Here is a 15352-nt window from a genome sequence, read left to right as displayed (position 1 = left end):
AGAGCGACGCTGCTGGTGGAGCACAGCCCAACTCACAGCTTGCCTGGAGTCCCGAGGGCTCACAGCAGGACCGAGGAAAAGTCTCTGCTCCAGCCAGGGTAGCTCAGATGTGGAACCGCGGGATGCTGCGTTCTCCGTGCTCTGAAGTGGCTTCTGGAGTGCATCAAGGAGATACGCTGGAGCAAACCGTCGCTGCGATGGCACCGTCCCCTCCTGCGGCCGGCCGCCAGCCTAGTCCAAACCTGTTCCGCCTGGGGCTGATCCTAGTCAAAACCAGTTTGTCACAAACAAGGATACCTCTGCAAATATCGACGGGACTTCAGTACATGATTTAAGTACAAAATGGCTTAAAGTGAAATCTGCAGCTTTGTTTTTGCGCCCCAGACCTTGGCTTTATCCCTCCTGTTGTGCAAAGCCTCCGACGGGTCTGGGTTGTGCCCATTTCAGATTTGCTGGAGGTTTCTGGGGGAGGGGTATCTTGATTAAAGATCACTTGGGAATGTGGAGTTCAACACATCTAGATATTTAAAGATAAGTTCGTGCTTGCTCAAGGCCAGCCCACAGCCTTACTCCTCTTCTGTCCACTGGCCACTAGCCACATGGCCATTGATGCGGTTGGAGCCGTTACTGGAAGTGCTGAAAACTCCTTTTGTGTTGTTGGAAGTCACGTCCTCCTCTTCAGAGCTGCTCTCTACGTCACTGCGGTCATCTTTCGATACCTAAACATTTCAAATGAAATTTGGTAGTGGAACGGGGAGAAGGGAAGTTGAAAAATTCACAGAAAACAGCAGTGAGAAGGTTGTGTCCATGTGTCAGCTTCCGTCAGTCACAGTCACCTTCTACATTTCATACTGAATCACTTCAAACACTCTCATCACGTGCAGAATGCAAGACACCGACACTCAAAAGTGACAATTTGGAAATACAAGTTCCATTTTCCAGTGTGAAAGCATGACACTTTTTTTTGCTCTCACCAGACCAGAGGACACAACAGATCTTTGGTTGTTCTTGTCTCCCAAGAGCTGCATTCTAGATTGGTTAAAAGCTGCTTTTCCAAACAACAAATTTGTCCTGAATCAAAAAAATGCCTCATGCCATAATCATCAGTGAGTATGATGACCAAAAAACACGTATGTACCCGTTTTAGAGAGAACGTTTTGTTCTGCAGGGAGCAGCTTTGAGATTTTAAAAATTAACCAGCTATATTTATCAAATTAGTGTTTGCACAAAGTGCCTCCCATTTTCACAGCTTGTGGCTCACACAGGAGAACTCATTTACGAGCAAAAGCCTGGTTGGACAGTGGGCTGTAAAACAAAGACAACCATCTAATTCCCCTTCAGGAACAGAAGGAGCATCTCAGCCCAGAGATGTAGATCTGTTTCGTGGAGTTATGCCTTGAGTTAGGAGACTGACTGCAAACCCAGCTGAATTTGATTTGCAGGTGGGATTTTGAACCTTTCCAAGCGGATCGAGGCGCGCTTTGGTGCCGCAGGAGGGCAGTGCACCAGCACCGCAGAGCCAACCGCACCAGAAGGTGAAGGAAGAGCTCATAAACCCGGCCCCAACGGCAAACAAGCACCTTGGCTGGTGGCGGGGTGCCAGAGCCACGAACTCCCCAGGCCCAGCAGCGACTGCGTGAACAGCCCGTGCTCTGCGTACCCCAGGGCAAGCTCTGCACACTTCTGCCTCCGCAACTAATAGCCCTCATTTGCTTAATGTGCAAGCGCTTTGCGGATTTCAGGATTTCATTCTGCTCCCATTGTTCTGAGCCAGGGTTAGGGCTTTCCAACAGCACCCAGGCAGGAAGTTTTTGAACTCAAGGGAAGCTCTGGCAGAACGCCGGGTAAAGTTAATGATCTCCAGGATTGGTTTTGACAGCCCTGTTGGATGTACTGGCTTTCTGGCTGTTGCCAGAACTTTTGGTATCTTTTCCCCACTCTATGCTGGAAGTTCAAAGGGTCACTGGGAAGGAAGCAGAAATCCCTTGAAATTTTTCCTATTATTTGGGGGACAGGTGACTGTCCTACTCCTTTTTGCAAACAGCACTGCCTTTCTCCTGTCCTCTGCCACTCAGCACAGCGTTAACGAGCAGTAAAGACAGATATCAGAGTTTCTGTGGGTGTATAAAAGCAGAAAGGTGAAGGGCACACAGCCAGCTGACAGCAGATAAGAACAAACCCTAAGACACTGCTTTGACCTTTGGAAAAACCTGCATTTTAGGATACTGTCAGAACCAGCACTGCATCAAGCAGGGAGAGAGACATTTTAAAAGAAGGCCCCAGCCATCTAAAGCCCCGAGAGCATAGCTTTGCTTTTGTCTTAGCCTTGAAACAGACACCGATGCGTTTCGGTGAACAAACAGAAGCACAGAGATCACACTTACATGCAAAGGATGAAACTGTCCAGCTCCAATCTGGCACAGAGAAAAGGAGAAAAGAATGAAGAAGACAGAGCTTAGAGTCCTTTCTCTGGCTAGGTCACCTGGACAGGAGAGAACCAAGGAAAGGAAAAAGATGTAGACCTCAGGATACAGAAACAGCTGCACAGACAGAAAATAAGACATTTGCCGTAGCAGCTGTGGGGAACAGATGAAAAGATCATGTGCATACTCTGAAACATGCCTTCCCCTGACAGTCACTGCCACAGACAACAGTGATATAAATATTTTTCAAGGTTACATTCCATGTGTAGGGGCAGCTAAGAAGCCAAACATAAAGTAGAGCCATGAGAGAAACTCAGATGAGAATACCAACTATCTGAATAAAAAAAAAAAAAAAGCATTTGTGCTTTGAGATCAGCTGTTGCTCTCCGGTAGCTGCAAAGGAAGTGGCTTCTCTTGATGGGTAGGGCTGGGTGTCAAAGTACGTCCTAGACCGGCTCGTCCTGTCTCGTGGACACCACGTGAATGTGCTGGAAAATGGTGTTATTTCCCTGCATGACCAGAACAGAGAGGGAAGCATCCCTCCCTTTGTGTACACCTGGCAACTCGAGTCCACAGAGCAACCAAGGTAAGAAAACCCCACTGCTCTACAAAGCATTCCTGATGCAAGCCCCTCAAGAACCAGTACCAGCCCTCAGTGAAGGGCCCAGTTTCTTAGAATTGCTTAATAGGGCTTGGAGGAAAGAGGAGCCAAAGCAGTCAGAGGCAATCTTACCTTTCCCCGCATGAGGGCCTTGTAGGCAGTGCGAACGATGAGATAAGACCAGATGATATGCAAGATCTGCAAGGTCACCAAAAGCCCGTTGAACAGCCACCATGAAGGGTAAGGACCAATTAACTCCCAGCTCTCAAAGAGGGTTGTATTCAAAATCCTAGGAGAGATCCAGAAATACGTTACGGACCGGCTGGGCTGCTTCCAGCTCGAAATGAAGACGACTGGCCAGACGCACGACAGTTTGTGTCTCATGTAAGCATCTGCTGCTTTGCTCCCGTCAGAGAGGTGATAGTCTCTTGCCAGAGCTAGGAGACAGACTAAAGCTAATTAGAAACATTTCAACTGAGCAACCAACGGGAGAAGATGTGAATGTTCTGCGATTCGGTTACACATGCAGATCTGCTGCCAATTTCCTTTTCAAAAGCATGAGCATTTACAATAACTGCACAGGAAGTGATGTCAAGCTGCAGTGGTCATCAAAACAACTCTTAACGGATTCAGACTTGGGCAGCCTTCACCCATATTTAAGGATCAGGAAGGAATTTTGTTCCCAGTAGGCCTCCCCTCCCTGTGCGCTCTTCTCTTGCTTCAGATTTTTATAGATCCCTCCTGCCAAGCTGGAAGACTGGAAGGTGCTTTATGGACGCAGCGTTGTGCTTCCTTTCATTACTGTTTTGCTGTTCTTGTCACTGGGAGTTATTGCCAGTACTTAAGAAATTTAATAAACACTTTAGATTTTATGAAGTAGAGAGGTATGGAGAGACCTTTAAAGCCGTCATTAATTTCACGCAGCTTTTAACATTTCACAAGAAAAGAAAAACAAGCCTTTCAAAGAAGAACCCAAGTCCCCCAACATGCAGCTACAGAAACATCTAACTCTCAGCCACTTTATGGATAAATTAAATGCAATTCCAGAGATCTGGTGATGTTTTATACTACTAATTAGGGAAGGGAATATCCGTGAAGTGAAATAGCGTAGGGTCTGCAGTACTGCTCGCTGCAAGCTTGCCAGATTGCTCTACAAAGTTGAGGAATTACATTACAGCCAGTGGAAAATACATTAAAGATTTACGGGACTGCTGAGCAATAGCATGATGCAAGAGCATCACCTCCTGACAGACACCAGCAATAAAACCAATGAGAGCTAGCTCATCTGTCACGGGAAGGAGCCAGTGAAGACACAACAATTAGAGCTCTTCCTTATCCAGACTCCTTTGGTGCATTTACTGGAAACAAGCAAAAGCTTTAATTGCAACCCTGGTACTAAAGCGTAAGTATTGTTTCTGCCTGCTGTCAAGGCAGCCAAAAAGAATGGGAATGCAAGCTGTCCTTTGCCTAGGAAATAAATATTTGCAGTAAAACCACAATAAAGTGAGCAATAATCAGGTGTAGGCAAATTTTCTCCTCTCTCTTTCAACAGAAACAAGAAGTGGGTAACAGCTCATCGCCAGAAGAGCCTCACCAAGCCGGACCTATTGAGGTGAGAGGGAATCTTGTTATAGGATGATGGGCTATAAGCCATTTAGCCGGGGTTTTACCTCCAAGAAACCTCAGACCTATTTCAGGCTCTGAACAGTCACGACACAAGGACAGGACACGAGTGTCAGAAGATTCAGAAACTGCACACTGATGACTAAGCCAGATCCTCAAAACCCAAATTGACCTCAAGAGACCATTTGTAACTATTTCCAAAACTTCTCAAGAGAATCAAACAACCCTTCAAGTTTTTCAGAGCAGATACCGGCTGACTTGGCTCCAGCTAACAAGCACTGTCATCACTTTGCAGGAGGAGGAGAGGACCCAGCTGTGCATTAGGATTCCAGTCGCTTTTCACACTCCCTCAGCTGACTGCTGAGAGGTTTCTTCACGCGCCTCGTTGAACGTACTGCTCCAAACTTGGGTCATCTGCAACTCCAGGCTGCCTTGAGGGGCAGGCTGGAATGCTTGCAAGGAGCCTAAATACAAAGGCTTTGCTTAAAGGATTGGAAGGACAAACAAGACCTTACAGCTCAAGGTGCTTACCAGAAAGGATAAATGCCCAACCGCGTAACAATGAATACGACACCAAAGAGCATGAAGAAAGCATCACATAGACGTTGGTACTTGGCATAATTGGCTAGCTTTGCAGCCTAAAAGAGACAAGAAACACAAGAATGTTATTCCCTTTGTGCACTCGTGTAATTACTAGGCTGTAGAGCTTTAAAAACCCTCAAGCCATCACATTTGTAAGGAGTTTGGAACATTTCAGGATTATTCGCAGCGCTAAAGCGGTTGTGAGGAAAAGCTGACAAGGCGGGATCAGCAGCACAAGTTTTATGGCATATTTAATGCAATTTATCACAAAGGGGAAGTCAGCTTGCTCTCCTGAGAGCACGCTAGCATTAGGTACGCAAAGATTTGAAAGGAAACTCACCTCTAAAAGGAAATCTGATGCATCATGGAGGCACAGCACCAGAGTTCCAACCCGCACCATATTATTCATATAAGAGAACGTAATGAGCCCAATTGTAGCCAAATGATGGACGAACATGATCAGGAAGTCCTGGAAACAGGAAAAAAAAGAATGAAGACTCTTTGGCTGTCAAACAAATACAAAGGTTTGTAACAGAACCACAAAACTGACTGAGGTCATAGGATTACTTCAGTTCAGATTCTGACTCCACTTGATAGAAAGCACAGCTCATCACACATCCACCATCATCACTGAGGGTTGCAGAAAGGTCTCTCCCAGCGTTTGTGCTGGTGTGAAGTCAGAACTCTGCAAGCATAGGCACAGCACGGTCTCTTTGACACACACACGCGAGGTCAAGAGAAGAATGCCTGCAGACCCCACTGAAGAGGTCGATGGGACGACATACAGCCCTTATTTTTGGCTCTTTTTGGTTTTACAGTCATATTCCTAGTCCCTTCAGCTGTTGGCACAGCAGCACAAAGCTGCTGTTGTCAGTGTGCAAAAGCCTGCCAGAGTATAGCAGGCACAGAACACAAGGTAAGCCAGCAGCAAGAACTAGGCCACTTCATGTAAAAAGGTGTTTGCAGTGCTCATACACTTAGGGCAGTTTTCCAGCTGAGCCCCCTGGGTCCAACACCTCCATGTCAACGTACCTTCCCATGCTTGCAGTGGGGAATGTAATCCACTTTGTTCAAGTCAGAGCACGAAATTAAACATCATAAACAGTACCCCAAATGCTGTTAATCACTCCCTTCCTGCAGCTCCAAGATATTCTGTAGTGCCTCACTTCCTAGTATTTCAGTACAGAAAAAAAAAATCCCAGGCAAACTTTTCTTTTTGAACAGTCAAAGCAAGAATTAGGATAATGTGCTACTCTGCAGTCTGTGGAGCAGAAGCAATAAACCATGATTTACTATGAACTGTTTTCCAACAGCAACAATAAGCCAAATCCTAGAATGTAGCACAGCGGAATTAGATTCTGGCAATTGTGACCAGTCATCATTCTGCTACACACACAGATGAAAAATTACTTTCAAAAAACATTGATTATTGCTTTAGTGTTTGCCACTTTCCCACCTGGCTCAGCAAGGTAGTGCTTCGAGCATCTCATTTTCGTGTTTTCTTGCAAGCCTTCTAATTAAATCTGTTTTTCTGCAGTCATTTATAAGTTTTTATTGGGAGGTATTGAGTGATTTCTGTTCTTTCCCCTGGAAGGTGAAAGGGACTCTCAAGGCTATATGAGGCTGCACATCAGGCTTACTCCTCCCTTTTCCCCAGGACTGGGTATTGATTACAGAAGGAGGTTGGCTACACAAAGATGTGAATGAGGTAGAAAATACAGTTATTACTACGCTTTAGCTTTACCAGCCAGGCACATTCACATATCTTGTTAGTCCTATCTATTTAGCAAAGTGGTTAGTGCAATTCTGGTTAATCTCACCTTCCGTTTAATGTCTGTAAACTGAGAAAACATGAGAGACCAATAGAAGGCCAGCTCCAAGATATAGTAATAATAAAGCCTGGATGTTAGAGGCTGGAAAACAAACAAAGATAGCACAGTTAGAAGACAAAAGACTTTAAAATTTACATTTAAATCGACTTTTTCCTTCCCATCCCACTCTGTTCCTCCAGAATGCTGAGGTGTAAGTTGATCCCACTCTGTTCCTCCAGAATGCTGAGGCCTAAGTTAAAAGACCCAGAATTAAGGTTTAGTGAAAACAAGCTTAAGCAACAGAAGTCTTATTCCAGGCTTAGTCACACAAATATCCTTGTGTGTTTGAGCTTTATTGAAAAGGAGTGAAGATTCCCTTGTCAATATTTACAACTCGTGGATTAGGAAAACCAGGCGCTGAAACAGACTGGTTGGCCTCTATAAAATCACACTTGCTGCATAATGAAAACAACACTGAAATAAGTTACCAGTATCATTTTATGCATAATTTTTTTATTCACTTTTAATAGTCTCAGCAGCAAGTAAACATAAAATTAATATGAACTGAGTCAGTTCTATCTGAGGAAACGCTGCTGATGACAAACCTAACCAGGATATAAACAGCAAATGCCATCTTGGTGCCTTCCAAAAGGGACGGCCGTTCCCTCTCTAGAACGCTTACCAGGTTTCAGCCTCTGCAGCAGCCACCCCATAGAAAAATCAGAGGCGTTCAAGTTTGCTGAGTTTCAATCTGCTCTTGTTAACAAAAAAACTGAAATTGTGCAAAAAGCTTGAATCTAGTGTTGACCTCCTTACCTGAAAAGGGTAGTTGTACCAGCACTGTCGTGTGTCCCAAAACCAGGGTGCCTAAAGGGAAAAAGAGAAGTTTTTATTCTACTGGGTTTTTCCTTCCTATCAAGATTTTATCTTGATTCTTTATCGCAGAACATCCTCCCAAAACCAGGGTGCCTAAAGGGAAAAAGAGAAGTTTTTATTCTACTGGGTTTTTCCTTCCTATCATCAAGATTTTATCTTGATTCTTTATCGTAGAACATCCTAGTGATTTAAAATATTGTTTCTACAATCAAAGACAAGTTATACTGCAATGGAAATTCAAAGAATAACCATACAGCTCTAATAACAACTCCAAGAGACAAATCTTTATCTCTTCAAGAGGGAGAGAGAAAAAAATAAGCAGCTTTCCATAGGAAAAAAAAAACAAAAACCAAACCAGTTCTGTCCCATTCTGAGGTAACAGGACTAATAAGTTTCTAATATCTCCATAATGACAGATCTGCATAGAAGCTTTCCTATAGGTCCTTCAACAGAAACCCAAGGATGTCAAATAAGGGAACATAAAGATGACTATCAGCACTAAACCCCGCCTCGTTTTAAGCTAGGTGCAAGCGCTGAAGAAGGGACACAGGTAGTCAAAACCCCTAAATTTCAGCAGGCCAGCCATAACCCAGCTGCATGCCACACAGAACAACAAGGAGGGATGACAGACCAACTCACCGTCCAGAGAAACCTGATTCCATAAAAAAATATACTTAAATAAAATGTAAATCTCCACCTGGAAAAAAGAAGCAAAAATTAAACTTATGAAATAGAAATAGCCTCTGGTTTACATTTGTAACAAAAACTGAAAAAAACCCATTCTGACACCTGAACAGCCTTCACCCACCAACTGGTAATCCTTCATTTGTAAACATTTCATGTAAGGATAAACCTATTTTAGAGTTTTCACAGCACACACTAGTTTTGCATCAACAACGAAGTTTGAAATAAAGTTCAGAGTGAACATGCATCATTCATATGCTTTAATACACAGTAACAAGATAACAGCAAGAAAAGTCACTGTTATCCAGAAGGAATCCTAATACACGTATTTGTCCCTCTTACCTTGTGGCTTTAAGTAGACAAAACCATACTGGGGGGAAGAATTAATATGAAGAAAGTTACTGGAAAGGAAAGAAACCAGCACAGAAGAAATAACAAGTCAGGAAAAAATATTCAGATGCTACTGTACTACCAGAGGTAACTGCAAGCATTCAGAAAGAAACAAAGAACAAAAGAATGAACTGAAATGAAAAGAACAGGAATCCAAGAAGTGGCTGTATGAAAATATATTCATCATTGTATAAGCCAGAAGGTCATTCAGTCTGGGAACAAAAACATCACAAGCAGACTTGTCTTCCGTATCGTTACTCAAGTTGTGCCCATGCATCACGCACATGCACACACATGCACACCGGGCTGCTACCGTTTGCTTTAAGGACCTCACCCCGTATCTAAAGCTGCTCATTATTGACAGGAATAACTCCTGCACATGTCTTCTGGTCTCTCATGCACATATACAGAATATTTTAGAACACTGAATTCTAAAAAGCCCTCCTAACTTCTTTCTTCACTTATATCAGAATTTCTCTTCCACCAGCCAACCCCAAGACGCGAGTTTAAATGAGCAGCCGACCCCAGTTTCAGTTAGAAAAGAGAACATACAGCTGGAGCTTTAAGATGAAGCCACATCTTGGCCTCTGCACAAACATACATGCTCTCACAAAATTTAGTGAGGGTGGTGGGTTTGTCCTGGTTCCTCCGATGCCGAAACCAGCGCTGGATCTTTCGAACATCCCAGTCTAGTTGCTTTGACAAGCCTTCTAACCTTTTTCCATCTGGAGACTGAAGGAAAATGAAACAAGTGTCATTTCTCCTGCTTCTCAACCGACTTCCAGTCCGAGATCCCCGCTACTCTAGGACAGAAATGATGTCATCTATTTCATCATTTGACAGCACATCATGACAAAGAATGCAATTGTTCTGTTTCTTAATTTGGAGGGGAGGAGCTTTTAAAACGTCCTGTCCTACCTGTTAAAACTTGCACAGCAATTCAAACAGTCCAGAACTCGGGAAGATCAAAGCTGAATGCACTTAAGGTTGCTACTCACTGCAAGTTTAGGGAAACTTTAAAGTAAGAGTTGGTTTAACACACCAGACATTTGTATATTCCAAGAGGGCATAGTAGAGATGGCGTTATTTCCATTATCAAAGTTTATAAATAAAATTAAATCTGAAAATGGAAATAATTTTATGATAAAAGAAAGTATCACTGTTCTCTGACTGGAAGCTCTACTGGCAGTTCATTTGTTTGGCTAATGACATAAGTGGATTTATAAGAGACAAAGTGAACAAAACCTGATAACTACCTCTAAAATGGCCCAGTGGGGAGATAAGCCACGTTAGTGTCAGACCAGTGTCCTTTTAACAAGCTCTGCCAGGGAGCTCTTACAACTGAAAGATGATAAACACATTTTACTAGTTGAGTTACATACAAACCCAAAAAACTGTGCAGAATGCTGATTTAATAAAGAGTCATCAGCTTGCTCAACTGAAAAGCAAAATCATCTGTCATTTGATTTTCAGGACTGAGACCCTGACTTTCCTGTAATTCCATCACAACAGATCTCTGGGCTTTAACGGTTCGGGCTACCTGACCCTTCTGCATTGGAAGTGTACCTGTCTCAAAGGAGAAGTTACAGAGCTCCGATTTCAGAGCAGCAATGAAATCTTTCCCCTGCACCAGTGCTGCTGACATTCTAATTCTCCCAATCCAACAGCAGACACAAGCATACTGGCACAGCTAAACGCAGCTCCGCTTTCATAAGCTAGATAAATTTTGCACAGCGTGCGTCCTCATGGGTTTCCTAAACATTAATTTCAAGGACATCCCCTACATAACAGTAACGGCATCAAATCAGAGGGATTTTTCAGTTCACACGTCATTCCAAATGCCTCCGAACTTTAAGGTTCCCATGAGGCAAGTTTCAGGAAGGTTTTTATAGAATTTCCCTTCACTGAGCACTTCATCTGCTCTACTCAGAATGAAGTTCAGCATCACCAAATCAGAACATAAAACCTTCCATTTCATTATCTTTAATGAAAATCTATCACGCTGTCTGCATGGATTGCACTGTCAACACTCAGCAGAACACAGACAGTGTGGAATTCTGTAATTCTGAACTGAAGGAGCACCGTCAGCTTAAGAGAAAGGCCATGGAGCAATCAAAAGAAACACCTACTGTCAACATTAAATACCCTACCCTCTATCAGGGCACGCTCCCATCGACTGAACGCTTTCCTTAAATAACTGACATCCATTGGGACAGCTTCTGTCCAGTTCCACAGCAGATGGCACAAATCAGAGGAAGGCATTCACGCAACTGGTCAATAAAACCAGCAAAGGAACAGATCTCAAGAAGAGTAGTCCTAAAGATACTGGGAAATTTCTTGTTAAACCAAAAATTACCACCTGTTACAGGAGTTACAATTTGGCCAAAGGCAAGGAATCAAAGGAAGAAGTCTCATACCTTTCTAAAAAGAGAAGATTTTTTATTCAAAAAGAAATTCTTCTGTGCATAAAAGCACAGGTCAGCCATAAAGAGAATTGACTTTGCTACAAGAAGGACATGCCAGAGGCACAATAAAATCAGAGCACACTCATTGTGCGTGCACAGTGGGAAATGCATTTCTCTCAAACTAGAAACGTGGAAGCAAAAAGCCCTCTCATCCTCTCACCGACAGGCCTCCCTTTCCAGCAGAATCTGAAGCATGACTCACCTTCGTGATGGATGTAAACACTTTCTCTAAAATTGCATTGGGCTGGGCTCTGTGAGGTCCACTGTCTTGAATGCCAAGGTTTATGGCACACGGCTTGGCAATAAACCTGAAAGAGTTCCGAAGAGAGAGAGAGAGAGATTAAAACAAGATCGCTGTTTCCCTCCTCTGCCTAAATAACAAGGACCCTGACCTGTCACCAACTGCAAAACGTATCCAAAAAGCTTCTGAAGATCTCCACTCGCTTTGCTTCAAGAAACTTCACAGGTAAAGTAATGCCTTTGATCCGTCCAAATGGCAGCACATACAGTACACACACTTAAAATGAAAAATTAAATCTTAACGTCCTTGGCTTGTAAGGGTCAGAATGTGTTCCCCCAGGGGGATTCTCACTACTCAGAAATAAAATAATAGACCATTGATATCTGTGAACATAAATGCTAGAGCCCTTGTAGCACTCTGAACAAAATGCCGTATTTCCAGAATGCCCCTTGGTGTCACATCGCTCAAAAAAAAAGGGGAAGTTCAAGTGAAAGACACACAATTTGGGATTTTTTATGGTCTTTGGGAAAAATAAATTGGGTTGTTTCTTCAGGGAGATTGAAGAAGATGTAAGAAGCCACTCAGCCTGAAAGACCCAGGATTCCAAAAGCTGATCTAACACTTTGTGAATTTTATAGCACAGACACTCCGAAAACAAGCCTGCTTTTGCAACTAGAATGCACGCACGCACATTCAGAAATTATTCGGTTTTGCTGTGTTAAAATGAGCACAGGATTCTAAGGAAAACACACGCGTTACCTGAACAGGTGAATTGTTTTCTCTCCTGCTGGTGGGCAAGACGGGGGTTTCAAGGAGTAATTTCTTTTTTTTTTTTTAATCAATTATTTTGAGAGAGATAGCAAAGAACATATTTCTCAAAACCAATTTTGAAAAGGACCAACATTTGCATCATTAAATCTATTTTGCTTCGAAACAAGAGATTGCTTCAGAGAGAACTGCAGACAACAAGCTGCACACATGTATTCCATTTAGAAGACTCAGAGTGCCACCAAGCAGAAAATGCTGCTTTTTTCCAACCACTTCATTTGTTACCATTTCTCTTTGTGTTTAAAAGGAGAGAGGAAAAGTCAGGAGAATGAAGAACATAAGTGTTCCAACAGCAATCATTCTTGGGAGCACATTGTTAGTACTTCAGTCTCAAACAGCTGTGTTGAAGAACACACAGGTTGTGGGGTTTTCCCCTCGAGGAATTACAGATCAGCTCATGACTAACCCTAAAGGAACTCCCCTGCTCTCAGAAAATACTAAAAAAAGTCATGGATGCTGTGGCCCTGGGTATGTCCTGTTCATTTCAACAGGCATAGCTTTAAAAACAAATAAAAAAATTATAAAAAAGGAAAGGGTGATTTCCTTTTAGCTTGGCTCCAAAAACTCTCTGCTTCCTCTACGATCTAGACCACCAGCCAGAAATCATGCTCCGATGTTAGGGAACATTTGGCTAGACCCCCATAAAAGTGTAACATCTTTACACTCTTCTTTCCTACAGGATATAGCACAACAACAGCAAAGAAGTACACATCTGCCATTACAGGATGCCAAATATTTTTATTTCACTGTCTGGGATACAGTGCTTACACCTCTATTAAAAAAAAAAATAAAAATAATCCTGGCCTGAAGATATTCAGTTTGAAAAAAAAAAAAAAATCCTGGCCTGAAGATATTCAGTTCGGGTCAGTTTCCTCACATAAGAGAGGAAACCTGAAAAATCTACAAACCTGCACATTCAGTGAATTTACTGTCCAGGTAAGTCCTCTTTCATTGAAAGAACAAGTAAAGAAGAGAATGAATGGTTCAGAAAGCTCAATGTGATCCAAATCAAAGTTTTGGCATTATTCTGGAATTCAAGAGCTGAAGCATCAAGGAAAGAAGAAACAGCATCTCAGAAAAAAAAAAAAAAAAAAAAGCAGAAATAATTCACTTTGGGACCTAAAGACTGCAAAAAAAAAAACTCCACCCAAACTCAAAACTTGCTTGAAACTATTCCTGAGTAGTAGGCTTCCTTCAGTAGAAGGCTTAGGGGAACAAAAATACAGATGTTTCCAGAAATCAGTGAGGGGGGGAATCAAGAGTAAGCCACAGACACAGCACAAGACTCAAGTTACTCAGTCAAGGACGTGGGGGACCAAAAAGCAAACCAAAAAATACCCACAAACATTTCCAGGTGCCCAGAAGCCGCCAGACGTCAACACAAGCAGCCAAGTCGCAACAATGGAAGCAAGGGAGGGAGTCCCAGGCACAGAAACAGGAAGGAATAAGGATGGCAGCAATGGATTTCCTTACTTTTAAGGAAGTCTAACCCAGCGCCGTACCGGAGCTTAACTCCGCAAGAGCAACGGAACTGTACGTGACAGCTGTCCTTCTGCAGGGCTTCCTGAGCGGCCACGCGAGGTGTTTTTACCTGGGCTGGGCACGACTGGCTCGCACTCACGGGTCCACTGAGCAGTCAAGGTCCAATTGCTTTGACCAGTTACTACCTTGCAGGTGGAATATGAAGTCAATGATCAATCCTCTTGTCAGTCGGAAAAATATCAAGATGACATGCTTTAGGTGTTCATGAGGGAAAACTCCCATTTAAAACCTCCGTGGCATTTTGTATTTTTGGCCCCAGAATAGGTTTTCTGATGTGCAAGTTTTGCACTGTATCCCACAGAGAAAAAATTCTGCGCAGCAACAGCCGTTAAGATCCTAAAAAAAGGCTGCCCAGACAGCAGGATTTCCCTTCTTGGGGATATTCAAAACAGAACAGCACAAGACCATGAGCAACCTGACTTGACTAGAACGTTGGCCTTGCTTTGAGCAGACGATTGGACAAGGTGACCTCCAGAGGTCCCTTTTAATCTAAATTATTTTATGATTCCACAGCAAGCTTAACTGCAGCAACTATTCCCAAGGTCAATTTACTGCCACACCTTCCCAACAAGGAATTATCATCTCCACTGAGACACACTGTAACAAAGACACAGCTGAAAAAAAAAAAAAAAAAAAGGAACAACCCTCTGGGGAACCAGGCCATGGTCTCTAGGTTTTACTGAGTAGATAGAGGACTGACTTTGTCATTTGACTCCTCCCTAAATTAACACTGAAAAAAAAAAATAAAATTCACAAACCAGGTAGACATTATCAGGATGAAGTAACTGGCACGAGGAGGACTGCGTTACTAGGCGACTGTATCTCTCTGAACATCTCATACTCCAGGGAAAAAAAGAATCTTCTGCACTTCTTCCCCAGACTAAGACACCTAGACTAAGCCGGGCTCGGAAAGTGAGCAGACCTTCCGACAATATCCCTTCCAGGGGTATCGTTCTGTCTCACAACTTCCTTCCCCTTGTCTGCTGTCAAGTCTGAGCGTTTGGCCACGACCAGCAGGAGCACGCCAAGCTGAGGTGAGATTTTGTCACCGCCACGTGTGTTCCTGGGTCCCCTGCACTGGTTTGAACTGGTAGTAGCTTTCTGAAGCCTTTTTTTTTTTTGGACGGCAAAAAGATGGGAGAAAAAAAAAGAGCCTCTCAAATTTCTCTCCAACTCTGCAGACCTGCTTCATTTTTCTCCACAGTCTGCCTGTCTTTTTACTTCTCCCCTCTTCTTGTTTAATTTATGAAAGCTCAAGAGAATTCACACTTCTTACGGAAAACCCA

At 43.1% G+C, this 15352-nt stretch overlaps 1 protein-coding gene across 1 annotated transcript; it reads right to left on the bottom strand.

The window, feature by feature from the left end:
• Positions 1-238: 238 nt before the first annotated feature.
• CERS5 (ceramide synthase 5) lies at positions 239-11780 on the bottom strand (the record flags this gene model as incomplete). Its single annotated transcript, XM_010081785.1, has 9 exons — positions 239-719; positions 3157-3313; positions 5179-5285; positions 5570-5698; positions 7050-7142; positions 7857-7907; positions 8556-8613; positions 9592-9722; positions 11658-11780. Coding segments are annotated over 9 exons (1002 nt in total), but the record flags the coding sequence as incomplete, so codon positions are not given.
• Positions 11781-15352: the final 3572 nt, after the last annotated feature.

This window comes from Pterocles gutturalis, unplaced genomic scaffold (assembly GCF_000699245.1).
Source record: "Pterocles gutturalis isolate BGI_N339 unplaced genomic scaffold, ASM69924v1 scaffold22401, whole genome shotgun sequence".
NCBI classification, from domain to species: Eukaryota; Metazoa; Chordata; class Aves; order Pterocliformes; family Pteroclidae; genus Pterocles; species Pterocles gutturalis.
Note: the sequence above shows the minus strand (reverse complement) of the source record. Positions and strands in the feature narration are given on the sequence as shown.